This window comes from Cygnus atratus, chromosome 1 (genome assembly GCF_013377495.2).
Source record: "Cygnus atratus isolate AKBS03 ecotype Queensland, Australia chromosome 1, CAtr_DNAZoo_HiC_assembly, whole genome shotgun sequence".
Taxonomy (NCBI): domain Eukaryota; kingdom Metazoa; phylum Chordata; class Aves; order Anseriformes; family Anatidae; genus Cygnus; species Cygnus atratus.
The window spans coordinates 140,996,063-141,022,998 of NC_066362.1; the positions used below are offsets into that span (position 1 = coordinate 140,996,063).

The 26,936-nt window shown below is 41.7% G+C and overlaps 1 protein-coding gene and 1 long non-coding RNA gene across 2 annotated transcripts; one reads left to right on the forward strand and one right to left on the reverse strand.

Annotated features, from left to right (window-relative positions):
- On the reverse strand, positions 1-26,936 carry RFX8 (regulatory factor X8). Its single transcript, XM_050713400.1, has 15 exons — positions 26,887-26,936; positions 23,869-23,992; positions 21,121-21,182; positions 19,545-19,631; positions 16,412-16,477; positions 14,882-14,945; positions 13,876-14,010; positions 13,713-13,790; positions 13,145-13,258; positions 12,353-12,503; positions 10,690-10,748; positions 7,076-7,232; positions 5,428-5,522; positions 4,115-4,229; positions 1-260 (listed from the first exon to the last, which is right to left on the reverse strand). Exons 1-15 carry the CDS (start codon positions 26,934-26,936, stop codon positions 1-3), a joined length of 1,617 nt encoding a protein of 538 aa, XP_050569357.1.
- On the forward strand, positions 2,087-7,246 carry LOC126913461 (uncharacterized). The gene is made up of 3 exons (XR_007708798.1): positions 2,087-2,110; positions 6,271-6,661; positions 7,101-7,246. It is a non-coding gene; the product is annotated as an uncharacterized LOC126913461 (long non-coding RNA).

Consider the following 26,936-nt stretch of genomic DNA (forward strand, 5'->3'; position numbering starts at 1 on the left):
TCAGAACTCTGAATATGTGTCGCTTAATCTGACGTTACTCGGGCTCTGCATCAGAGTTATGAGAGCTGGCTGTGGAGCTTTGGCTTGGGGTTGCTCCTCTGCAAAATAGCCCCAAAGGTAGCTGGGCTCATAAACCAACAGAAGGGGTGGATCATTTTGCTCTGTGACATAGAAGCTTTCAGCTCCCTCCTCCTCTATATAGGACTGGAAAATGTGAGCAACATAATCCAAGAGTAGCAAATTAAACAAATGCCAGGATCCTAGATTTAAAGAAAAAAAAATAAATAATTGTAGCAATTTCTTAATTTGCATATTTTCATGATGTGTTCTTTTTAGAAGGGCTTTTTTGTAGTAATGGACTAGACAAAGCAGTCTAGCACTCATTAAATAATACTTACAGAATTACGTACTTCCAAATATCATGGCAAAATATACACCAAATACGGATTTTAAATATAAGCAAAAGCCTTTTCCCCTTATTATAGCTACAGAGAAAAGTGTTCTTGTGTTTATTCACTTTTCTGTTCAAGTTCTTCCCCCGGATTCACTGCTACTACAAGGCTTATCAGCAGCCACATATCATCCCCATTTTCCCCTTGCACAGATAAAACGTTCCACCTCTTTGCAAGCAAACCCTCCTACTTCTGTATGTTCTGTACCTATGACATTAAATGGCCTACCTTGCAGCTGGGGGTATAATTGCTAAAAGTCAAGAAAAAGACTCATTGAGGCCATTGAATTTTGAATTATACCTTTGGTTGAAAGCCCTTAAAGTGAAGTGTAGGTCTTCTCCCATGCCATAAATTTCCATGGGAATTATCAAGTAATTCAGAGTCTCTGCATCCCACAAACATGTTTACATGGACATCAATGAGAAGATACAATTCCTACGCACAACCAAGACTTCCAGAGCTTTAAAAATGAGCAACAGTGCCTCTTTTGATGTCTGAGAAGCTGCTGCTTCCACTGTTGGTCCTTTTGTGGATCTTTAAATGATAGCAAAATAAGTGATAGGACTTGTTTATCTATGTGACAAGGATGGGGACTTTTAAACTTGAGCTCAGACTATACAGACCTGACACAAGGCATCAATGAGTGCTTCTAACAGTCTTATATCACAGGAGTTTTCAGTGTATTAAATAAGAGTAAGCATGAGACAGAAGCTACCACTCCAGTTGTCCCTTGAGATAATGAAGGGACACAGTTTTGAAAAGAGATTAGGTTGAAGCAGCTTGCTTACAAAAGAGGAATGCATTAACTGCTAATAGCAAATAACGTCACAGAAATTAATTTCTGAAATGTTAGGCTGTTTGCATTGCAAACTGGTCCAGGACTATTTTTGCAGATGAATCAGTGGCATCTGGTGAATCATCTGTGTTGACAAAAGATAGAGATGAAACTTGTGTAAGTCAGTGGTCAGGAAGCTGTTGCAATCCTCATGATCTGAAGCTGTTTGGATATAAATCTACCAGTGTTCCCTTTTTGAAAAGAGGTCATAGTAGGAACTGTTAGACAGTCACAGGGCCTTCTACAGTCACACCTTAACAGAACCCAGAACTGTCAGGATCAGGACCCTGGAAGCATTTTGTAGATGTGAAGTGCCAAAGCAGGTGTAGCTGTGCACGTAGATGACTGTCCAACCAGCGTGTCTCAGCAATACGCCCCTGGATGCTGCAGAAGGGAGACTGGTAAAGGAAATGGAGTTGTACCAGCTGATGTAAGGTTCTGTGGTGGAGATATGTAGAGGTACATTTGCAGGGAAGGAGGTGGGACTGAAAGGGCTGTAGCATAGAATCACAGAATCATCAGGGTTGGAAAAGACCTTCAAAATCAACAAGCCCAACCATCAACCTGAATTTCTGAGTCCCATCACTACACCACATCCCTTAGTGCCACTAAGTCCCGTTAGCCCTGACTGCTGTAGCACACTTGCTCCTTGCAGCCTTACAGGGGAGTAACTGCACAGTTCTTCCGACTGCACTTGAGCACCATGTAGAGGCTGGACTGGAAGAGGGTAAAAAACCATCCTGAATTCAGAGGTGTAAGTCGGAATGGCAGCATATTATGTGTGCCAGAAGTGCCAAGCTCCAAGCAAGAGCCCCACACAGAAGTAAGTCTGGGTTTGGTTACTCGTATGTGATTTATTTTGTGGGGAGGCACACTGCATGAACATGACAGACATTTACAGAAAATTCGACATTTTGCCCCAGTAATTTTGTTTCCTCGGTGCATGCTGCATATTTTGACTTGCAGGAAGCCCACCATTCCTGCAAGAAATGCTGAGATCTAAGAAATTTCTGAAAAGCAATGACCCTGAGTACAGAGCTTTTACACCAGGTGGCTTGTTAAGGTAACTGCCTAAGCCTTGTCCACTATGGCTCAAAACCCTACCGGAATAGAAAAAAGGGAAAGGACAGACATTGTTAGATCATATAACCCAATGTCTTAAGGAACCAATGGTGTTAAGAAAGAAGATAGTAATGACCAGTTTAACTGAAGCATCACAGAGAAAGATATAAAGGCATTTTTTTAAACTCTGTCATATGTGAGAATAAATTAAATCTTAATGCTAATGAAGTATAGTAATAAGGCTATCGTAAGTGGGATGAAAACATTGTTTGTAACTAGTTTAAGGAAGGCTTAGCAGAGGAAGAGATGTTCTACATCAGATGGCATTAATTGTGTTCCCAGCCACTGGCAACTGTAGAACAGGGAGGCAATTCATTAAACTCTTCTCATAGTGGGAAGAAGGGAGAGGATTTCATCACCATGGGGAATTTCAATAAACATTATGCTTCCAGTGCTGTTCTTGGAATTCATTCACGATTTCCACTCAGTGGTCAAAACATTGCATCCAATGTGGGAGAGTTTTGTGCAGAACTCTTCTGCAGAGATAGAGAGGAATGATTATTTTATTACTACTCTAATGAAGCAGCCCATGGACAAGGGACTGTACTGTGCTATGTTCCATGTAGTCACAGAACAAAACTCTAATCCTGCTCCTGGGAGTTTGCGATCTAATTATAAGGCAAAAGGTAACAGCTAGATGCAGAAAAGGGGTGCGCACATACATGCACAAACATAGACAGTAAGAGGGAAAGATTACTGAAGAATATAAAAGGCAGTAACCTTAGCATACCCCTTTGTTATGTCTTTGTAGAAAACACAGGGAAGTAGAGCTTTGAAGGGGGATTTCTAAGAAGATAATGAGGGGTTTTTGGCTATTTGTGTGAAGCTCCATCCAACAGAACAGGAAAAAATATGAAGGTACTTCTTTGAAAATCTAAAAAGTGATTCATGCAGTCTGGGATCAGATGTTACTCAGAGGAGATGGTGCATTTCTGCAGAATGAATAATAGACAGATAGCTTCTGAAAGGTTTTACAAATAAAGAGAAAGGCAGTTAGGTTTGAAGCCATATAGAAGTGAAACAGACAGACAGAGCTGATTCAAGACATGGTTGTGCCACTTCAAGCCACTTTAAGTAAATCTGACTTCATAGTCCCCTCACTTCTCTTGCCTTGCACTAGTGTGTGATGGATTTGATGCTTGGCAGCTCCGAGCACTAAAACAGAGAGAAAACTAACCCAACTGGAGGGGTGACTAGTTTTCAATCAGTTTAATATCTTAAACAGCTTGCTGCTGGCTAGGCAAGCACTTACATCGGTGTAAGCATAAGGAAAGGGAAGGAGCCTGTATCTGGTGTCAGAGGAACTAACTGCTTTATTGACAAGTATTTGGATCTGCTATTCCTGTATTATACAGACAGAATCTGGAAGTCTGGAAGCTATCACGGGGAAATGCAGAATTTTGATGGTTTGCCATATTAGTGCCCCAGCTCTCCAGCACCCCTCCTGCTGAAGCCCTTGCAATGCTCACACCTGAGTCTGCCGTTCCCCCTCAGACAAACGACAGCTTCTGCCGAAAGAGGGAGTCCTGCTCTTCCCACCATCTCCAGCTGCATCTCCCTGCCTCCCTCCCTTTTGCTCACCTTAGAGAAGCGATGCCCCTTTCGGCTGTAGCTTGAGTTTCTGTCCGTCGAAGTGACCCGGTGCCTCTGCCACCTCAGGTCCCAGAGGGGTGCATCAGGTGGCAGTCACAAAGCCCTTACTTACCAAAGCTGTCTGCGTAGTTGAGTGTCATAGCCTTGCTCACGGCAGTTAATAGGAAGTTCCATCTCAACTGGAAATCGGCTGCCAGTTTTCTAAATTCCTCTTTATTCCTGCTTGGCTGCAAATAGAGGGGAAAAAAAAAAAAAAAAAAGTTGCTTTATGATAAAGCTGGTTAAAAGGATCCCATATTGTGTTGCGGATAATTCCCCTGTACAAACTGCATATGAAGGTAGAAAATTCAGCTTTTTGGTTAGAAACCTAAAATAGCTTAGGTTGAAAGGGATCTTTGAATGTCATTTTAGTTCAGGTCTTGTCCGGACAAGTTCTGAATATCTCCAAGGTATTCACTGCCTTTCAGGGTAACCTTTTCCTGTGGTGAACTATTCTTGTGGGTTTGTTGTTGTTGTTGTTGGGCTTTGTTTGTTTGTTTTTGTTATTTGGGGTTTTGGTTGTTTGTTTTCTTTTTATCTATTCAGATTTCCTTTGCTGCAGCTTGTGTCTATTGCCTTATAATTGTGAACCCCCAGGAGAAGTCCCAATCCATCTTCTCTGTACCATCCCATGAGGTAACTGATGGGTCTGTGAGATGAAGGCACCACAGAACTACAAAGCGCTAATCTTAATTACAAAACCCACATGAATTATCAGGAAATAATTAAGCTGAAGAAGTACAGTTTATCTTGCTTCTTCAGAAAAGGAAAAAAAAAATAATGAAAGACTTAAACCACCCCCAGCCCTAAATTCATTGGTCTGTCCAACTGACAGAGTGCAGTCGTACCATCAAGCTATCACTAATTCTGTATCGGTGATGGAAGAGGGGTGCTAGAGTTGGCAACCTGGGGAAAGATCTATATGCAAGGATGATCTAACTTAAATCTTTCACAAGAGGTAGAGCCATTGTGCTAGAATTTATCACTCTCCTACCACCTGCTTAAAAACAACAGTTTCACGAATCAACAGTTGCAAGAATCATGAAGTATTCTCTTTGTTTATACTAACATTTTTCTTATGGATCTTGGTGTATAAGGGAGCATTATTATAGCATGTGTCTACAAAATGAGACCAGATTCTGAAATCACCGAAGTGGATATATCCACAGAAATAGGCTTGTAGTTGTTTGCACAGATGGAATTTTTGTACGCCAATTAATTCCCCCTTTTTCTGCAGCATGCATAAATTGTGTCTATGCAAATCTGCAGTCTGGTCAGGTTGCTGGTATACAATGTAGCTCCTGCAAACTATTGACAGTCAGCTTGTAGGGGGATAGATGGTGTGATCACTCTTCCTTTTCTGAAAGTATTAAATTAATTTTATACCTCAATGACAAAAGCCTGAAGATTTGAAGACATACAGTTCAGGAGAACCCGAATATCTGTAGAAGGTGCCAGCAAAGATATTAAGTCATTCAAACCTATGAAATATAGAAAGGAGATCATTACTTGAAGTGATTGGCTTACGGCTTACTTTTTGGTTTGTTTCTGCAGTTTCTAGCTTTTTTTTTTTTTTTTCTTTCATCTTTGGCTTAAAATATATTAAGACATCTGCTTATAGCATCTTGATTAATATAACTGTGCCATTCCTTGAATGGTGATTAGCACCCTGATTTGAAATCAGTCAGAATTCAAGTTTATGTCCATATCTGCACCAACCTAGTCATCATGGCAAAAGTGGAAAGAGTAAACATTTCATAAGTCCAAGCTGGCATATGGCTATATGCAATACTAACTTGCTTATCTAAGCTTTTATAGGGTTGAGAAAAAAAAATATTTTATCTGTTGAGGGGGTGGAAACTGTTTTAAAACAATAACAGAAATTACAGAATATTCTGTAGCTCAGCGGAAATATAGATAATATTGCAAAAACCAGTACAGGTGTTCCCCCAGAAGATTAGAACCTACTACTCAGTGCCACGAGGTACATCACAACTGTACCCCTCAGAGTCTATACCCTTCTACCTAAGAGGCCTTCCCGCCAGAAGGCATATGCATAGGGGCTTTGAAGCATTATTTATTAAAATAACAATTTGGAAAAGCAGTGGAAACAGAGAAATGCAGCAAATCCATCTTGGAAAAGATAATCATTCATATAAAGAGTAAATGAAATAAACACTTTCTGCATGGTGTTTTTGATTTGAAGACGTATATAAATATTATTTGCAGGGATCTCCTGGTGGTTCTGCGAACAAAGCAAATTATTATGCCTGCTGAAAGCAGTCACAGAAAGGCGGTGGTGCATCCCTTGTCAGAGAGCGCGCCGGCAGCAGGCCAGGAACAAAGATCTCAGGCTTCTTCCATCAGTTCTGAGCACAGCCTGGTCCGAGATGCCTGCCTCTTGCTAATAATTTAAATGGCAGTCCATTAATCTAAGAATTAACTTGCCATTATGTTCCCATCGCTTTTCATTAAACCGGCAAATGCATTATGTCGTGGCTGCATGCAAACTGTGTATTTCAGTGTTTACAGCTCAGCACCAATTCTACAGGCCGCAGTAGAGCAAAAGGGCAAGAAAGCTGAGAGGTCGATAGCCCTTGTCCAGTTCAGCATACAACAGGTAAAATCCGGCCACGGGAAGTAATTTTGTGTACTTTGATTAATAACAGGGAAAATGCAATTCTTGGAAACTTCTGTTTATCAAAGACAAGCATTAAAAGTGAATGTCCCTGTTTGTCAACCTTCTTCTGGAAGACAAATCGTTTAGAAACACAAACCCCACTCCTGCTGCCGCAGAGAGCTTTAAGAGAGAATCAGTACCGAAAGCCTTTCATTCTTAACCTTTAAAGTTAAAAGGATAATATTACATGCTCCATTCTCAATTTTATTGGCTCCTTTCCAGTACACAGGGTTATTGCAAGACTATAATTCCCATTAGGGCAGATGCCATGAATAAACAAAAGGAAATGCTAGAGCTTTAACAATGTCAAGCAGGGGCTTAAATGGATAGAAAAATATAGAAAAAAAATATTACATTTGATTTCTGTGTCGTTCTGCAGTTCATCCGGATTCCTAAACATCTTTTGAAAGAGGTTTCCAGGCATATCGACAAATCCCTGGTTGATGACAGCATGCAAGTCTGATCTCAGACCAGTGACTTTGCTGTTGTTGTTCAAGACTATTCGCATTGTCTACAGATAATAAGAACACAGTTAATATCCTTCATTTTTTCAAGCCCTTAACTCAGTCAAAAAAGCTTCTCTTATTCAATGTTAAGTTAGAATTGGAATTTTAAATAAATCACCAGTCTCCAAATGGAAAAAAATAAAAAAAAAAGAATCAAAGGAGATGAATCTTATGTTGTCTTCAAGTGTTTTTGTTCTGGGTGATACCATTTTCAGTGACACTTTGTGGTGGTGTCTATGATGGAGCAGACAAGACTAGCACATGCTTGAAGTATCTGCACAATTCTTTTTGCCTATAGTTATTTTAGTTATGCCAAATAACACTACTTTGTCTAAAAAATGAAGTGGTATATTAGGATCAACTTTCCCTCAATGACATCGATCCTTAATATGTCTCAATTAAATTAAAAGGCAAGTTTTCTTGAGTTGCTCAAACCTTTGAGAAGGTATAAATAAGATTAGAAATAGGGCATTAATTAAAATAATAGTAGGGATTGTGTTCCATTTCTCTGCTTTTAAGTCACTTGTCAATGAAGAATCTGGTTTTATATTTGTTCCCAGAAGTATTACTTACACAGATAGTGCAGACAATTTTCAGCATAACTTTTGACCTCATCTCTTCCTTTTTTTTTTTAATTAATTGCTAATATCACACAGTATTACTTCAGATTCCCGATGATAATATTTTAAGTGGAAAACAATGAAGGAAATTAAACCTGAATCTATTAAAATTCATTCATCCATACATTTAGTCTCTCACTTTCATACTGAAACTTATGAGATCCAAAGATTGTTGAATTGGGGCATTTATATCAATAATTCGTGTCCAGTTTTGCTTTCTAGAGGAAAAATATTTTTTTGTAAAGTTCAGAAAAAAACTTCAGGATTCATGAGCATTTTAACAAATCCCATTCATCGGGTGCATGGCAGAGAATACTACTTACTGTGACCCCACAAACATTTGTTTTCAAGCATAACTCCCAATCTAGAACTTTTGTTCTTCATTATTGTGCTAGCGTTACTGAAATATCACAAGCAGCCTCATACTTGTTTGGTAGTCTTTTCAGCTAAGTTAAAAACAAGGTGTCTTTCCTTGTTTTACGTGCAGTTTCCAGTGTCAGACAAAGAGCACACAATGTGAACATTGGGAACTACCAGGCGTAGCACCTTCAGCAGGACGCTAGCACCCAGCTCCATGTTTGAGTGTTTTAGAAATGTATTTAGCGTTTTTTACCCATTGCACTTCAGTGTACTAAGTGTAATACTCCAACTGACTGAGAGCCAGCCCTGACAACGCTTAAATACAGCTTACCAGAGGCAGGAATCAGCCCCAGGAAATGACACATGTTATACTCAAATTCCTTTCTCACAGGGAATTCGCTCCTTTTTATACCCTAATTACTTCTGTATATCCAGGTAGTAGCAGATGTCAGCCTGCTTTATCTCCACATGATGGGAAAGTTACTTTTTTCTCTTCTGAATGCTGACCCTGCCAAAATTGTTCAGATTTTCTCACCAGGTGGCTAAATTATTGCAAAGTGCTCTACAAGGGACAGTGTGTTTACACCATTCTGAAGCTGCAGCTGCACAGTTCCTCAATAATACTTCTCATTAGGAGCACTGTCACCTGCTTTGACCACCTGTCTCTGGTTGAAATTCAACGTGCTTTTCAGACAGAGAAAACCAAGAAGGCTGATTAGGCTCCCATACAAGAAAATTAAATAAATGTCAGGTTAAGATAGAAATAGCTGAGAAAGGATGTGATAGAGGTCTGCAAGAAGAATTGCATGAAGGGCACAAATTTTAAAACTAATAAAAGAAAGTGCTTTTTCACACAAGAAGTAATGAAATCCTGGAACTCACAACCCCAAGACTTTGTGAATGCCCAAACCGGGCTATTAAATGAAAGAATGTAGATACAACCTTCATTTCAGATTGATGGTAAGCCTGGAGAGTACAACGGCAAAAGAGTAGGGTATCATTTGCTCTATGCATACCTAGTCTACCTGAGCATCTGAGAACAGGATACAGGTCCACACAGACCTAGGGTCTGGTCTGACCAACTGAAACACTTTGTGGTTTTCTCTGAGTGACATCCACCTCCCCATGAAGCATCTGCGTGTTTCTCACATGCTGAAAATGTTAAACACTCACGGTGTCCAGCTAACCATCTTCTGGTATGCATTAGACAGGGGAGTAATTTTGCAGGATAATCTTTATCTGGTATCTGTTTCGCTGGAGCCCAGTATAAATAGCTAAACGGTAAGATCCCTAACAGAAGGTATAATTGAGGCTGTGTGACTGCTGAAAGATTATGGGGATGTTGATTTACAGGACTTACATATTGTCACTTGTTGAAACTATTGTTTTTAAATTGCCAATGGGACTAATCATCAATTACACTGGAGCTCCTTTGACCTCCTCACATTTTAAAGAGGCCCTAGAGAAGGTGCAAATACCATTTCCTTGTGCAAATAGTGTGAACAGCTCATAATCATGAAGAAGAACCAGGCTGAGAGTGTGCTCAAGCTCTAAGTACAGATCTGACACAGTTTCTCAGGTCTACAAGGTTCAATTTGTGTTGGTTAAACAGTGCAAAGAGAGAATGCAGCAACTAGAAGTTGCCGCTGGCATTAGGGTAAAATTCACCCCCCCAGTTAGGGTAAAACTCTCTTGCCCTAAATCTTGAGGGTGTAAATTAAATGTTGACTGTGACCTATCTGTTGTGTGATGGCCTGGGCTACCTCAAAAAACAAGGTTTAGGAAGCATCCAAGGACAGCAATGGAAGGAATGCTGCATGGAGCGCACAGCCCATCAAAATAACGCAGCAGTGAGTAAGTACAGGTTAACGAAGCAATTTACTTCATGGTATTCAAAGGGCACAGCTCCTTGATGCATCTCATTTGTCACTGTAGCTGAGAATGATACTGGAGAGCAAAAAGTAGACAGAGATATTAGATATATTTTGTCTCTCTCTTCCCCAGAAATAAAGCGATGCCCTGAGGAGTAAAGTTCAGAGGACAGTTCCCTGAAGCACTTCTTCCAACACTGTCTGCTCAGAGGATGGAGAAGATTTTGCCAGCTGATCCCTGAGATCCATGAAAAAGCTCAAGGCCTTGTGCTCTTACAGACTTTGAGACCATGCAGTTTCACTGCAAGCAATATATTAGTGGTTTCCCATGTGTCACCTGATCCTTCTAACTACAGTGATGTTCTCCTCTCCGCGGAGGACCACTAACCATACCTCAGAGGCTTTCACAAAATCCAGAGGGATACATACTATGGGGGCAGAGGTGGGTAGGAGGGTGAGCATGATTTGGACCAGTCGGTATACAGACCAGAACACCTGTGCTGCTGTTGTTCTACTACAGTGGAGCATCTCATAAATAATCCCGACTGCAGGTGGGCTTCTTGAGTGAGTGAGATGCCCAGCTTTTCTGTTTCATGGATTCTAGAACATACCTTGGCCATATTAGAAAGATCTGTCTTTCTCCTGAGTCTTTTTATAAACAGTGTAACTTCTGTTAAAGAAGAAGAAGCAGATGTTTCATATCATTAATATTTTACATTCTTAAAGACATTAATAAAGACAGATCTCTTAAGTGAGAAAGCAGACCCCTCAGGGAGCAGCAGGCTAGCTCAGGCCACATGGAGGTAACTGAGCTGCGTTCTGTGCTGGGGACACTGCCAATTTAAAGCTTGCAAGCAGCAGCTGCCCAAGCTACTACTTTTCCTTCACTGCAAACCTGTTAGCCCGTGACGCACAGGAAAAATACTTCTTTTTTTTTTTTTTTTTCTCCATGAAGTACTTCTCAAGCAAGAAAGCAAGAGAAATATTCTTTTATGTGTATGGTTTCAGATGACTAATGGCAACATTAACTCTAAACCTTCTATTTTTTGATTACAGAGTTCACATTTTTCACTTTTATGCATCTATAATTCTTCAGAATTGTTAATAAAAGCTGATTTCTGTTGCTGTATTTGCTCCTGTCTATAATGTGTTGGAATTATGAAAAGCGTGGTTCAAGAATACCCTTTTTAAGAATAAAATATAAAATAACTGATTCTTAGTTGCAGGAAAATCAAGAATAAAACAACTTAAAATCTTTTGCAGACAGGCAATGATTTTCAAGTGAAAATTTCTGTATCTCTGATGTTTTTATAAACCCAGTCCTGGATGTGCATAGAAAGGGTTCTGGCTGGTTAATTACATGCACTTCCATGCACACAAATGTGTTAAAAGCAGATTACTAAGTTTGCTCTGCCAAGCATTTAAATGTAAGAACTGCCGGAGTTAAGACTGACTGCAAGTCATTATTAAGCATATGAATACGAACACAGTCCTATGTCAATGCAGGAGCCCTGCTTTGTCACTGCAGCGATGGTTCTCACTCAGTGAGCAACTGAGCAGCATTTTGATTTAGCCAGATTCTTCAGCATAATATATAAATCATAGAACCACAGAATGGTTTGGGTTGGAAGGGACCTTAAAGATCATCTAGTTCCAACCCCCTGCCATGGCAGGGATGTCTCACTACATTGGATTGCCCAAAGCCCTATCCAACCTGTCCTTGAACATTATGTATGCATGAACACATTTGCATACATAAATGTATGCATGTATGTACATATTTACAAATACACACCTTTGTGTATTACAAGTTTTTCAAATCCTACTCTAATGACAGAGTCAGAGTTTCCCTGTGGGCCTTTTTTTTTTTCTTCACTTTAAATTGAACTGCCCTATAGTCATTAATTAATTTATCTACATAAAACCACTTGCAAGGTAAAGAGACAGAAGAATACCTAAATTTCGAGGGCAGGGTGCTTATTATTCATAGTCATCAACACAGTCAAAGTGATCATGGCAAAAGACATGTCTTTAAAAAGATTCAAGTACACTTTAATTTACCATGATCTTGGAATAATTTGGGCTTAAATTTGTTCTCTCATGTCATCTGAGACCATTTATTTTTAACTGTATGCCAACTCTAGTCCTCGCTACTCTCAAGGTTACTTCAGCTAAAAGAGTTTTTAAAATAATTTCTGTAAGAGTCTTGTAACCCAATCTTGTCTGCAGTTTAAGCAAAGATTATTTTATGAAATCTCTCTGTTACTTACATACCTTTACATTTGGTTGTTTGGAGCAGCACTGGCAACTCTTCCAAAGCATTAAGCAGCCAGAGTTTAACATTTTTACTGAACAGTCTGATTGACTTCAGGTACTGCACAGACACCTCCTCCAGGAAGTCACGAAGGAGAATGTTCTCCATTTCCTACAATACAAATGTATGGAGCTGCACGATTTGTGTACTACATGTGTTTACAGCAGCATGAAACAAAACTGCATTGACAGCTTAAATGTAAATCATGAAAAAAGACCATTCTTTTCCTCCGCTTAAGGCAGTAACTAAGCTACATTTATTAGCAGAAGGAACAAGATCTAGCAGCAAGCATTGTTTCCTGAATTAATTACTGGACATTGCTTGGTGACCTGCTGTGAATAAGAAGCAAATCATTTTGAGCAGAAAGCTCTGTATGTCAATGTGGTATGTCACTGAGAAATTCAGTAGTGTTATCAAAGGAAAAATAACTCCCTTGAAGTTTAGAAAACAGCTATTGGTCAGAATTTCAGTCACATATCCTCATGCCAGAACCACAGACCACATTTATAACAGCATACTCCATTGATGTTAGGGACTTTCAAGGGAAGATATGGCAGCAAAGTGGCAGTTGTCTCAAATTCCACTAGATCCTTTCAAAATCCAAACTGTGCTGTCTCAAAAAAAAAAAAAAAAAAAGGTATAATAATAATAAAATGCCATTGTACATCACACAATAAACAGCTGGTCTTTCTCAGGTAGAGCTAGCAAAAAACACAAACACAAAATAATTACAAGAAACGTGTCTACAGTACCTGGAATAGCTGCCTATCATAGCACTTGAATAGCTCGCACACATCTGGCAAGGACATAAATGCGATTTTTTCAGGCTGCAGAGACTTCCAGAATGACACGATACAGTCTTCCACCTATTGCACAAAATTCTTTATGATTTTTCACCAATTTTACACTAGTGAAATATGAAGTGTGACTCAGTGAAATGACACACGTTAGCACAGAAGCAAAAGAATAGTCCTGGAGCCAGGCTGGCTCCAGGGATGGAGGCTGGCTTCAGGCGGGGAGCATCCTGGGGCAGCATGCTGAACCTGGCAAGGCAGCATGAGAAAGAGGAGAGAAATGAAGTGTAGCACAGATATGTGGATACAATGAGAAATATGTGTCTATAGCCTTTCGTTTTGTGCCCACATCAAATAGTTAGAGCAGGTCATTAAGAATTCCAGAATAATTTGACTGAATACTCATTTTGTTTATAAATGTTCATCTACCTTAGATAAAACCATCAGCTAAATGAGCTACAAAGAAACAATTTCATTTTTATAGATGTTTGCTGACACCACGAGTGTTATTGAAGCAAAGGCATACCTTGTCAAGCTCCTCCATTCTCACAACCTGTAAAAGGACTTGGCAGTAGTTATTGTACTCATTTGCAAGCAGTACAACCTGGAGAAGGTGAACAAAAAGAGTGTGCAAAAAGATCACACAGGCAATGAGCTAATTTGCTTGATTACTGAATACTTAAACGTACCATTTCATAGGGGTATTTCTTCGCTAACTCTTGCTCCCAAGGATAGACTGTCCTGAATTCAGGCAAAAGGTATTCATATCTGTCTTCTTCAGTCTTCAAGTAAGTGACCAGTGGAAAATAGTGCAAATCCTGGCCCTCAATGCATCAGAATTTATTTTAAACAATTAAAAAGAATCACAATTATCCTGTCATTCCTGTTAAAGGTACTTTCTTGAAGTTGTATAACATTATTTTTAATAAGATGTATTGCTTCACAGAAATGCTTGTTTTTTTTTTGTTTTTTTTTTTTTTTTAGAAAGTATGGGTGGGTGAAAGAAATAGGAAGGTTGACTAAATGTTCAAATTCCAAATAGTTCATGAATTTCTTTCCAAAGCAAGTGAATATTTAATACTATACATATCTTACACACATATATTTTCTATAGCACTCATTTCACAGTAGAAACCTCCTAAATAAGGCTAAAGTTAGTTGGCTTTGCTATGGGGTGGCAGCATGATTTTTATCAGCTGTCGTTACATGCACTTCAGTGCACTCATTACTGTATTTGAGTGCTCTGCAAAAGTAAGAAAGACATCCAGTCTCTCATTTTCCTCACTTTGGTCCCCATAATTCTGCTGCTCATGCTCTGCAGGCTGACTTCCAACAACCCCAGTGTCACGCCAATTCATTACCCCACACATATTTGAGAACTGCCAGGGGTTAGCCTAGCATCAGCCCCTTTTGGTGAGCAGGGATGCTGTTTCTTTCTCTTAATCACAGTATTTTAAAGACCCCTTGTGCCAGTAAACTCACAGTGATTGAAAGGACACTGTCTCAGCAGCATGAGGGGCTGTAACAGTGGGTTTCAGAAAAGGAAGGCTGTGCATTTAGTGAGGTTACACAAACAAAAATTATTTCAGGGATTATGATGGGTTAATTGTATTTCATTAGAACATGTTATATAGCAGTTCTAACTAAATAGACAGAAAACCATTTTATTCTAAGTCTAATTTATCTAAAACTCACTGTTCCTATTTCTTGGCCATTGCTCTTGTAACCAGCTGCATCTGCCGAACTGCAGGCATCTCCACTGTGGTGAAATATACAACATGAAACCCTTTTAAAAAAGCACACCAATTTATTCTGCATTTAGCTAGAAAATAATCTCCAAGTGGATAGAGAGCACTAGGCTGAAGTAGACAGCAGTGGATTTGTGAAACAAAAAACCCTCTCTTTCCTGTCATTCAGCAGCCCCAGGATTTCCTAATGAGTCTGAAGACTAATTTCTTCATTTTAAGATGCTAAGCTATTCATTCCACAGACAGCAAGGTATTAGCCATTTAACAGAGCAATATCTTCCAACTTCCTGTACATAATACATGATTTTGTAGTTGTAGTTGCAGTTTATTTGGAATAATAATAAAAATTATAGACATGCAAACAATGAAGCATAATCATTTGTGTGCTTTGATTGCACAATGGCCCCATTTTCTGCTCCTTTTATCAGTTTAGATGGCAGGTTTTTTCCGACTGTCCCCCATGTACTTTGCAAGTCTTCCATGGTGCTCCACACCATCAGCACTCCCATGGCCCTGCAAAGGCCTGACAACTGGCTTTTGGCTGAAAAACCTGGGCTGGGGGAGCAGTGGGCTGCTTTCGTGCTTTATCATCCCCTCCCTCTCTCTCCTTATGCCTGCTTTGCCGAGGCTGGTCCTGCAGGAGAGAGCGGCAATGCTGCTAGGAAAAGGGACATGCTGCGAGAACTGGATTCCCCCAGCTACCCCTATCTGCTGACACCTGCTCGCAGCCTCTGAAGACATTTTGAGCACCAGGGCCCTCGTGGAAGTCTTTTGGCAGACACCTCTTTCGAGGGGTGGCAGTCGGGGCTTTGCAGGAAGCGTGCTGCCCTCGGTGACTGCCAGCACCCAGGCCCTCTGACAGGACACTGACTGCGTGCTGCTGACCGCGGGCTGCTGTGAGGCCTGATAAACCAGGGCACCGCTGTATGTCCTGAAGGGACAGAGGACAGAAATGCCAGCTTATCTATGTGGGAACTCAAGGCACTGAATGTGCCCCCTCATGTTCTGCTGTCCACGGACTGACCCTTGCCATCTGAAAAGCTACCTTGCCCTCTGCCTCCGCCCGCCAAAGGCCAGGCACGACATCAATATTGCATGTGTTCGGTCCCCACAAACAGAAGAATGATTAAATGTGTATGTTTCACAGCACTTCCACCAAATGGCTTGTCCTTGCAGGTTGCTAAAGCCCGTGGAACAAAATTAACAAACGTTTTCCAGTTCCTGCTCTCCCCGAGCAGGCAGCCCGCTCTACCTTCTGCCGCTGCTGCTATGGCAACACATCTCAGCGCCGCTCTCCCTCGGCAGGCTGCCCGGCTCCCTTCTCCCCATGTGTGGGGAGGATGGCGGGCGGTAGCCTTCTCCCTCCTGCACCCCACAGACCCCTTGGGAGCCCTATCTGCCGGCTTCCGTCCCACCCTTGCTAGCTAAGGCGAGCACGGCTGTGCTCCTGCTGCTAGCAGAGGGGCTTCGGACTCACCCGGTGCCCGTCGGGGTGCTCAGCTGCCACGAAGAAGCGGCCATCATCTCCCCTGGAGAGCGGTGCCTGGGCAGAGACAGGGCACACAGCATGGGAGGTGGGTGAAGGGAGAGGGCAATAGGATACAGCAAAGCCACAGGGGTTCAACCATGTCTCCCGGTGGGGCTGAGATGGTGCTGGGAAGGGGGAACTAGAGCTGAAGAGGGAAATGCAGAGGTAGGGATGACAGGAAGACTGATAGGAGAGCAGGAAGGACCAAGGAAAAATGAAAGGAAGGAGTATGGTGAATGTGACTGTTGGATTACTCTGAGATTAGAAAGGATAATTTCCTAGAGTCACATCTGATTTTTTTTATACAACAATTACAAGTTTGCTTCACTAGAAAGTCAGAGGCCTAAGCCTTCCCTATTACTAGATCATAAAGTAACTCTCATGAAGCTAAAATTCACTGGCATTCTTATGGCATTGCCATACTCCAAGCCTCCTTGATCTGCCACAGCAGCTGCCATTTTAGGGAGACCTCGTTCTCAAAGTTCCCTAGTGTAATGTAAATTGTTAAATTCCTATAATGCATTTGGAGACCCTTTTGGTTACAGCTTTGCTTGTTTACACTACTTCCACATCATCATCAGAGTTACAGTATACATATCTTCAAAAAACCTCAAGATTACAAAGCAGAGCAGCTCACAGGTGCTTAGTAAGAGTATCCTCTTCACTCCTCCTGTGAGCTTGTTCCAGCCCAGCAACCTGACACATCCAAGGCCCCGCTGACTATCAAAAGGCAAATGCCTCTCTGTAGTCAAAGGCAAGCTATTTTCATCTTACGTCCATTTCTGTGACACCAACAAGCAAAGCTCCCAACCTGCCAGACCCTTCACAGGCCCAGGTCCTTACTACCAGCAACATGGCAAGTGACAATCTCAGTAGGGTCAAGAAACACTGTTTTCAGTACAGTTCTGAAACCAGCCCTTTCTTCAACAGCCTGGAGCTTGGGTGGATGTGTGGGTCTCTCAGCTGGGCTTTCGGCTCCACCTTCCCCTCAGGTAGATGCTACAGGAGAAGCACCTGCATGTGGGCCTCGATTCAGGCATGGGAGGAGACAGCAGTCATTGGGGACATGTTCACTATTCAAAGAAACACCCCCATCTCTGCCAGAGGGGAATGGCAACAAGCCAGTAAGGTCTATTCCACTTGTTGGGTCTGGTCCACAAATCAGCATTTGGGCTGCGCTACAGTGGCATATTCAAAATCTTCTTCACTATTACCTGGAAATTTCCATACCAAAACGCTCTTACAGATTGAAGCTTTATGGGTTAAATATCCCCAATACATAATACATATTATATTGGATCACATAAAATTAATTCATGTTTCTAAAAGTATTGAACCCTACAGAGAAGACAGTAAAGATGAGGTATTTTCTTATGCATTCCTGCCTATTTGCAAAGCATATACAAAACTAGGAAACCTGATGGAAATAAACCAACTTAGATGGCCAAGACCGCTGCTTATTTTGTATGTGGCCTATTTTATTTGTGGGTATGGGGGGGTGGATTAGTGATGCTCATGCCTCTCCAGCTGCATTTTATTTGTTGTTGTTGTTGACTTTTATTGTTGTTGTTGTTGTTTTGTTTGTTTGATTGTTTTTTTTTTTTTTTTACTGATTTCTCTCTATTTTCTTCTGCTGTCCTTTAACAGGCAGTAAGATGTAGTAGTGGCACCCGCCTGCCCAGGGGCTGCTGGTGCTCACGCTGGCTCTGGACAGGGGCACCGGCTGTATTTAGAGTGGAAGCTGCTCTAATTACAGCTGTCTGGCTTCACACAACAGCTGAAATGAAGGAAGCATCAGACAAAATACTTTCATAGTTAAGAGACTTACAACTCTCAAGAGAATTGCAACTAGCAAGATTATTTTTGTCTGAATAAAATTTATTTTATTTTTAATATTGAGTGCATTGGTAGATAGGGATGTCATTTCAGCAAGGTTCTCATTTGAAATGAGCCTGGAGTTGCCTATGAATAATTTCTTTGGACTCACAATAACTGATTGCCACTTGATCATGTACAGAACCTGATCCCTTGCCCTGCCCTTTCTTTATCCTTGCTCTGTTGTCACTCTATGGACTGCTGCAACATGGCTCCTCTGTAAAGCCAGCAAAGACAGGCAGCAAACCCGCAGGTATAATTTTTCCATTCTCTTGCAGAGTGTGTATTCAATTAAGTAACTATACTATAAAATACCACAGACAGTGAAACAGCTTTCATAATAGCCAGAATATCTGGGTGCTTAATAGCCTCTCTTGTATCCCTAGAACACTCATGCTATAGACAGCTACTATAACCCCATTTAAAAGAATGGAAACCAAAGTACAGAATCCATTCATATACACATCTCCTCTTTTTATCTTCTCTCCAGGAGAAATGCAAGCCTGTAGCTTGTTTATCTCAACGATGACCTTCCTCACCCTGCCTACAACTGGGATGTGATCAAGTCTACAGTTAGCTTGCCTCAGTATCCTACATTCATCAATTATTTCTAGATTTTCCATTTTTGCAATCAATTTCCATTCCTGCCTTATACATTTTCTCATTGCTGTTCCCTTACAATAGGTGATTTTAAAATCTGAAATTTTAAAACAAAACGAGGGAAGTATTTTCAAAGTAATATGCCTCATTTTTTCAAGTAGCAAAATCCAGATAACATGATTGCACGTAGGGCTCTTCAAAACAGTGCAGTCATTTATACTTTAATACACTATCTCTTCACCCTACTGTTTACCAAGGAGGTTGCTACAATGTCAAGAAGCAATTGTCAGTACATTTATTTGAGCTCCCATTTAGAGTCTCTATGTATAATGCTCCTTTAGTTTTGTCAAGTGTTCCTGCTTTTAAGACCTACATGTCTAAAATATCCAATTTGAGGAAATCCAATAAGGCAGGACACTTTTTCAAGATGGATTTTCCTTAGAAGGGATATTACTTACCGGAACGGCACTTCTATAGTGTGTATAAGAGAAAGAAAAAATAATAATACTGTTGACAATGTTCAGCAGATGGTTTACAGAGTTATAAATGCAGACGATATATAGACTGTGAGGTGATATTTTATGATTAAAACATTAAGAAAACAAACCTGAGATATTTTTTTTCAGACAGAAGAAAGCAATACCGTGCATAAAAGGAAGAGTTCTTCTTGATAGCTATTCCATCATAATGATACCTAGAAGATAAAAAAAACTGATGAACTGACAAGCATGCGATTTTCAAGATAGTCAGCAAAGAATTCATATTCCTCCACTGAAAGCACATTTAAGCAAGAAAAGAGCAAGTAAAAAAGGTACATTTATTTTTTAAATTCTGCATTTTTAAAATTCTGTTGAAAATTTATTTCCCTGATGCAAGATGTTTGCACAAACGTTTCTAGAACGACTTTAAAAGCTCTTTTTAACTTTTTTTTTTTTAACCTTCTTTTTAATGAACAACCATAAGCCAGCACACATGATGCAACAGGGTTGCATTGGACAATTAGAGAAGCTGGGGTCCAGAGTCTCGGCTGACAGTTTCCATGTCCCCCCTGAAGCCGAAGGCTTGCATGCAGCTGCATCGCAGTGGTTTACACCAGCTTAGGGACTGGGTGGCCCATTGGTGGAACCTAAAAGCAAGAAATCTCCAAGACCTGCTATGGTTTTATGCCCATCCTGGTGAGCAGTGGGAGCCAGGTACCACCAGTGGGTTCTGCAGGAACCTTTTCAGACAGCATCACCGCCCGGTGCAGGGTGGCCAGGGAGGTGTCTGGCCCCCAGCAGCCACCAGATGGTGACCTTCTGCCGGTGGGAGGCCCAGGGCCACCGCGCACCAGGCGAAGCCCGGGAGCATCTGTGGCGAGGCACTCCCAAAACGCTGGGTCTCACCGGATCAAGCTGATAGCAAGCCCAGACTAGTGGAGAAAAATCACAGATCAAGTAAGGGCATGTCACTTGCAAAGCCAGTGCGTTACAGCTACTCCAAAGGCTTGTGAAATTACTGCTTCTCAGTGCCCTTAAAACATCGCCTTTTCCAGTCTGGATGTTCAGAGTGTGATTATATATTTGGACAGCGAATCAATGGAAGTGTATCGATCTCAGTCCTCCTGCCTGTGCTCTAGAGGAAGATAGGGAAGGGAGATGGAGGAGGAGATCAGATCTGGGCTGATCTGATTTATTTGGTTTTAAACTGTGTACAGCAGTTCTTTTGACCACCAGTCCCCACTGGATCACAGCACAGATACGTGCAAGGATGAGCACTCTGTGCCTGCAAGCACATACACCACTCTCTGCTGCCTGCTCCACATCTCCCAGTCCCAAGCATCCCGGACACCATGTCCCGGGGGCATTGAGGAAGGTTGTGAGGTCCAGCAGCTGCCTCACACGAGCCCAGCTGTTAAAGCAAGGACAACTCCGAGCACCGATTTTTTAAGAGCTAGTCTGATCTGGAATTCATATGCTAGTGGAGCTGCTCTGATGTGGTGGATATTCTGGAATTAACTCTATCTTAATATATGTGGTGACATCATGAATCTCTCTGGATCTGTTTTTGCAATTTAGGATGGACTTGAAATCAAATATTCAGCTGCTGTATTAGTGCTGGAGCTGAAAATTCAGCCATTAAAAAAATATATATTAGAACAGTTACACATAACATTTTTTAAACAAAGGAAGCTAAACCAATACCTGGCACTGCCTCTTGTGCCCAGCCTTCTTGTCCCCAGACCCGGGAAAACTAACCGAATAAGCTAAAAAGCAAAGAGAAAATTACAGTTACTTGGCAAAATCATTCTAAAGCACAAAAGCGTATCTACTACATTTTTTTCTCCTTAATCATTTCTTTTGCTTTCTATAACTTGCAGGCTAATACCTGTCCTTACATACCTCTCAAATGGTAACTACTGAACTGAACTCAATCAGGCTTTTGCGGATTGAAATCTAAGTAATTTAAGGGATTACCTCCCTCGGGTAGGAATTTTTTTTTTGAGACTAGCTTGTTTTGCCTCGCTCGCACTGAAGCACACCCAGTGCACACACCGGGAGACCACCCACAGGCGGGTGGGTGCAGCAACTGGGGGAACTCGATCTGCAAGAGCACGTCTGGCTGGGGGCCTGTGAAAGTGCCGTGACTCTCCAGTCCTCGGCCAGCCCTGCGAGCCTTGCTCATCCCAGCAGGGTTTACTCACGCAGCCCACTCACTCGTGCAAGGAGCATTTGCAGGCTGGGGTCTGACTTATCTGGTTTTGAGAGGCTGCATCACCAAGCTGCAGAGCGACCTTTTGACCACCCCCATGGTAAATGTGAGCTGAGGTCATGCAGCATCTGCCAAGGTTAAGCCCTACAGAATAATAAGATACTGTCAGGGCAATAACCCACTTCACCATGATTATTCTGCATGAGCTATCCTGTGAAGACAGAGTGCAGCCAGGGGTGGCTGGAGCTAACATCCCCTATACAGCAGGAAGAGAGGATCGAGTGTGCAATGCTGGTGTTGAGCAAGAGGAGCCTCCACTCAGCAGCACAACGTTTGGACTTTTTGCAAAGCACACTGTTGGCCTGGAGGCCCACTCAAGGACAGATTTCCCCAACAGACACCAACCTGCAGCTTCAGTGTTAGCAGTGCTCTTCTGCAGACAGGGATATATTTGGGCAGAGTGATCAGGCAGATTGAATTAGTGCTGTCTTAAATGACCACAGTTTGATTCACACGGGGCTCGATTGCTAAAATCCTCACAGTCATGTAGTGTGGTCAGGTTACTACAGGTTGGTGAATTATTAATAGCTCAGCCCACTAGCTAGCCTCTGGTAACTGGTTACACGTGCACCTTCGGCTGAAACCCGTGTAGCTGCAGTTCCTGCCCTCCTCAGCCTCTTGCTGCACGGCCCTACATCTCGCTATAGCAGGACACACCATTTCAAGACATTGGGGAGCTGCCCCCCAGCTTGCTCACTTGCACTGCAAGGAGTTGGGTAGGCCAGGGCTGAGAGCAAACAGTTGTGAGCACCAACCTATAGCAGCTATGGCTCATCAGCTAAGCCCTTCTGCGTGACCAGACTCATGCTTCACCCTTGCCTGTCCCAACTGAAAAGTGCATTAGCCTAAACCACAAGAAGGCTTAGCTTACTGGTGGTAAGTCAATCATGCTGGCGCACCTGAAAGTGCACAGACAGGATGGGATTCGTCTCATCTGTTGGGCTACAAGGTAGAGATGTGTAAGCTCGTCACTGCAGACTCCATAGTCAATGAAGAAAAACAGGCAGTTCCAAGGTGCAATTCACCTGGGCTGACTCATTTAGGGTGAGAGGAATCATATGTAACTATTTATTTCTCTCCATTGACTACCAAGAGATGGTGATGGGTTGCATGGCAAACATCTCCACCAAAACGGACAAGTTCTACCATGGATTTGGCTGATGGGTGGTGATCCATTAAGCCGTGCTAAGTCAATCATGCTGGATCATCCACTCAAATCTTAAGTAAGAGTGACTTAACTGTTACCCAGTAGAAAAAAAAAATATATATATATATATATTCAATTAAATTGAGATAAATGATTCCTAAAATGAGGTTATCCACACACACAAAATTGATTTCAGTTGATTCCAAAATTGATTGCTACCTCCTTTACTTGTATTATTTTCACTCTCTTCTAAAACAATGCTTAGTAGCTCTTACTATGGGCACTAATGGGAGAATATTAGCAGTAAAAATAACAAACTCTGAACAAAAATTCTGAGCAGCAAACAATCACAATCCATTCTGTTTTCCTTAATTGGCTAAATAAAGTTGAATAGCTGTAAGTGTTTGCTGCAATTGGGGTTTCTAAGTGGTGATTGCCCTGTGGGTTGTATCAGTTTCCACTTATTAGGAGAGTGTAACTGTTTAAAGGAGATTGGGTTTTGCATCTGCATTTAGTTTGCTTGGATGATTCTGTAAAGACCTTTGTGTGTGTGGTTGGAGCAAAATCTCCCTAAGTATAATTAAAAACTAAAGCATAACAAACAAAGGGGTCTTTTAAGGCCAGAAGAATCAGCTCCTCAGGACTAGTTTATTAACCTTGCACAGTTTACTCTGGTAAAGCCTTCTGGAATATATTGGGAGAGCTTACCAGAAATATATTAGCAAAGACACAAGCATAGCTGTAATTCCTAGCTCAACACAAATCTCTGTGCAACTGCCACAGAATATAAAAGAATGATGCAATTCTCCAAATAAACCAAAGAGGTATGAAGGACCATATAGAAGCTTTCAAATACAACCTTTTCCAAGCTCTTAGGCTGAATTATCCTATTACAGCAAAATACAGTACATCTGCTCCCTTCTCTATTATTTAATCTTTCTTGGTACACAATGAGTATATTTGATACAAACTTATCCAACTTTCTGTTTGGGTATCTCATCTTCTTATCTTATATATCCTGTCTACTCAGTACCTTTCCAAAGGTGGCTGAATTTACTTGATCCTTGGCCCCTGGGCTGCAGTTTTCTATATACATTTCATATAGTAGCCAACGGGGTACAGTGCATCCTTCACACAAATAAAAATTGTCAGCTATCCTTTAAAGCAAACAAACAAAAAAAATCAGTTTGTCAGAATTAGAAAACAGAATTGTTAACATGAAATTTTAATAGCTAATCAGGTTTAGAGTGAACTCCATAGTAGTTACTCCTATTTTATGGAAGCATAAATTCAAAGTAAGAACTACTTGCTACATTTATGCTAATCTGTATTCTGGAAAAGAAAACAAAAAAAAAAAGATACATCTTCACAGATGTATATATTCTAAGTTTGCTTTTAACTTTTTAAGTTCTACTTTAATTTTTTTTTCCCAAAGTGTAAGAGCAGTCATGTGAGACTCTGTTAAGAAATTAACTGGATCTCATGGTTTTTAATAAAGAAATATAATGTAGTGGTACCAATCTAACATTAAAACCAATATGTAGGACATTAACATCTCTCTAATAGGACACAATTTTTATCTTCTAATTACAAAGGTCTCTGCTGTACCAAAGACAATAATATGAGGTTTTTTTTTTTTTCTTCTGAAATGTCCAGGATGATGTTTTGGGATAGAGAGTGCACAAATGACAAAGGACCAAATTCTTTTCTCATACAACCTCATTGATTTTAGCACAAGTTTAGCAAGAGTACAGATTTTTAATTTACATTTACTGTATATTATGAGCAACAATGCCTAAACTGTTTTCTGTGTTTAAACACCCTTTGGTGAAATCCTTTGCTCATCCTACCTGTCAGAGCGGTCATAGTCATGTCAACGCAACTATTTGCGTGAGTGAGATAAAGAAGATGTGAACTTAGTTACTTCTGAGCCTAAGTTATTACTTTCACCAGAATAAAGACCTTTAATTATGAGATAGTGGCGATGGTTTCGATGTCAGATGATAATAGCTTCCCGCAGTACAAATACAGAAGCAAAGCTGGAGCAGAGAAGCAGAGAGGGGATTAATTTTCAAAGCACGACACGCCAATCGTGTAACAGTGTTTTCTCACCGTGACTCCACTTCCGTTATGGCTGACAATTTACGCGTATTTAATTGTTTTATCAGATGAACGCTGGTGCAGCGCAGTGCCAGTTGCTCACTGTGTCTTTACCGACGATCGGGTCGGCTCAGAGCGCGGACTTCTCCCAGTCGCCCGGCGAGATAAGCAGTTCAGGCTTTAATTTGGTGTTCCCCACAGCATTAACAGCCCGATTTCAGGCTACGCAGTGTTTGTCTTTCTCTATTAGCTTTATGGGTGGTAGATAATGGACGAGGCCTTCAGTGAACGGGCTTGCTAGAACAGAGGCCGCTCAATGCCGGGGAGCAAGGACATGATCACTGTGCAGCCCGCCAATGGGGCATTTCCCTCCGTGGGGCCAAATAGTGAACGAAACTTATTCCAGGTAAGAGTCCTGACTGAGCGCTGCCTCCCAGCAGACAGAAATACTTGTTTCGTCTAGGACAGCCATCTCAAAACCCTTCATAATTGAGCAGTCCCAGAGGAGATTAAACCTAAGTCCAAATTCATCCTTAATATAACACCGCAAGAGTCACTGGATGTGCAGCAGAAATTAATTCATGCTTCAGTTACTGATTTCTGCCAATAGGTTTGCTTAAGCACTTAACCATTTACTGACAAAATATTGGGGAATTTGGTTTCATGAATTTTTCATCTATTAAACTGTGAGCCTTTTTCAAACAACAAATAAAACACATTCTTAGCGTTAATACATAATACAAAGGCACTGCATATCAGAAAAAAAAAAGTGTATAAAGAAAAGAGCACTGTGCTTGTCTTCTTACCCACTAGCCCCAAGGTTCTCAAAACCTGGGTGTCTGTGGCATGCATCAAAACAGAACTGGTAAGAAAATCAGCAAGAGCAAAAGGAAAGGGAGTGGTAAGGCATGGAGGGTTAAAGAAGGGTGGTAAGGATGGAGGGTTAAAGAAACACATGGGGGAAAACCCTCCTCCATTTATCCACTGCTTTCTATCCACATTTTCCATGGGGAGCATTATGTGTTCAGTTCTCCAGGTTTTCTGGGGTCTGCCACCTGTTATAGGTGCAGCTTTGGTAGCCAGGCCATCACATGGGGTTGCAAGTCAGCTGTTAAACCACTTCTCCAGCAAAGCGTGTTCTGCTATTTTCAATGCACCAACAACAAAACAGGGCTAAACATTTTTAAATTTCAAAACCTGGAAAGGTGATTCAGGTTGATTAAAAAAAAACAAAAAAAAAAAAACAAAAAAAAAACCTGTTTATCTTTTAAAGGGTAATTTATGATTCAGTTTTATGCAATGTGGCTGTGGGATGCCCTTGTGGGACGCCCCTTGCAGGGGTGCGTCTACCACAGCGAATGGGCAGAATGACCCTGATGTTCAGATTTTGCTGAGAGAGGGGGGATAGAAAGGCTGAGGATGAGGTGCTGTCAAGTTCAGGTTCTCTTACAGGTGTTGCTGTTGCTTCACACACGGTTTCAATACTGTTTGTTACCTGGATTCAGCCGTGTGTGGGGAAGGAAGGGCGGGAACCCTTTTTTCTCTTTCGCCGCCCCACGGCTGACGGCACTTTTCACGAAACTCAAGAAAAACCAAGGTGACAACCTCACTCCCCTACAGAAAGCCTCTCGCTGTGTCGGGGTGCAGCCGTTGCCCTCACCCCAGGGATCACACCGCAGGGAACAGCGGTGGCTCGGCATCGCCCTGCCGAGGATGCTCACGCCAAGGGGTGGCACGGGCGGAAAGGCCGGGACGAGTGACCCTATTCCCCCGCAGCAAGCCACCTCCAGGCGAACCGGGGCAGGACACAGGCTCTCAGGGCGACTTCCCTGCTGTCGGGGCACCTCTGGCCTTACAAAACCTCGGCGGGCGTTATCGCCGGGCCCCCGCCGTCCCAGCGCTCCCCGGCCCCATCCCTGCCCTCCCCACGGCCCGGGCAGGGGGCACGCACCAGCGGGTGATGGAGAGGTGCAGGAGGGAGGTGGGGCTGCCCTCGGACAT

What these genes read in the sequence shown, in the direction of transcription:
- RFX8 (XM_050713400.1), bottom strand. Translation starts at nt 26,936, where the DNA reads ATGTCCGAGGGCAGCCCCACCTCCCTCCTGCACCTCTCCATCACCCGC. An exon ending in ATTCAGCCACCTTTGGAAAG is followed by an intron (nt 21,183 to 23,868) that starts GTACTGAGTAGA and finishes TTTGCTTTTTAG; the next exon opens with CTTATTCGGTTAGTTTTCCC. An exon ending in TCTGAAAAAAAATATCTCAG is followed by an intron (nt 16,478 to 19,544) that starts GTTTGTTTTCTT and finishes GTCTCTGCCCAG; the next exon opens with GCACCGCTCTCCAGGGGAGA.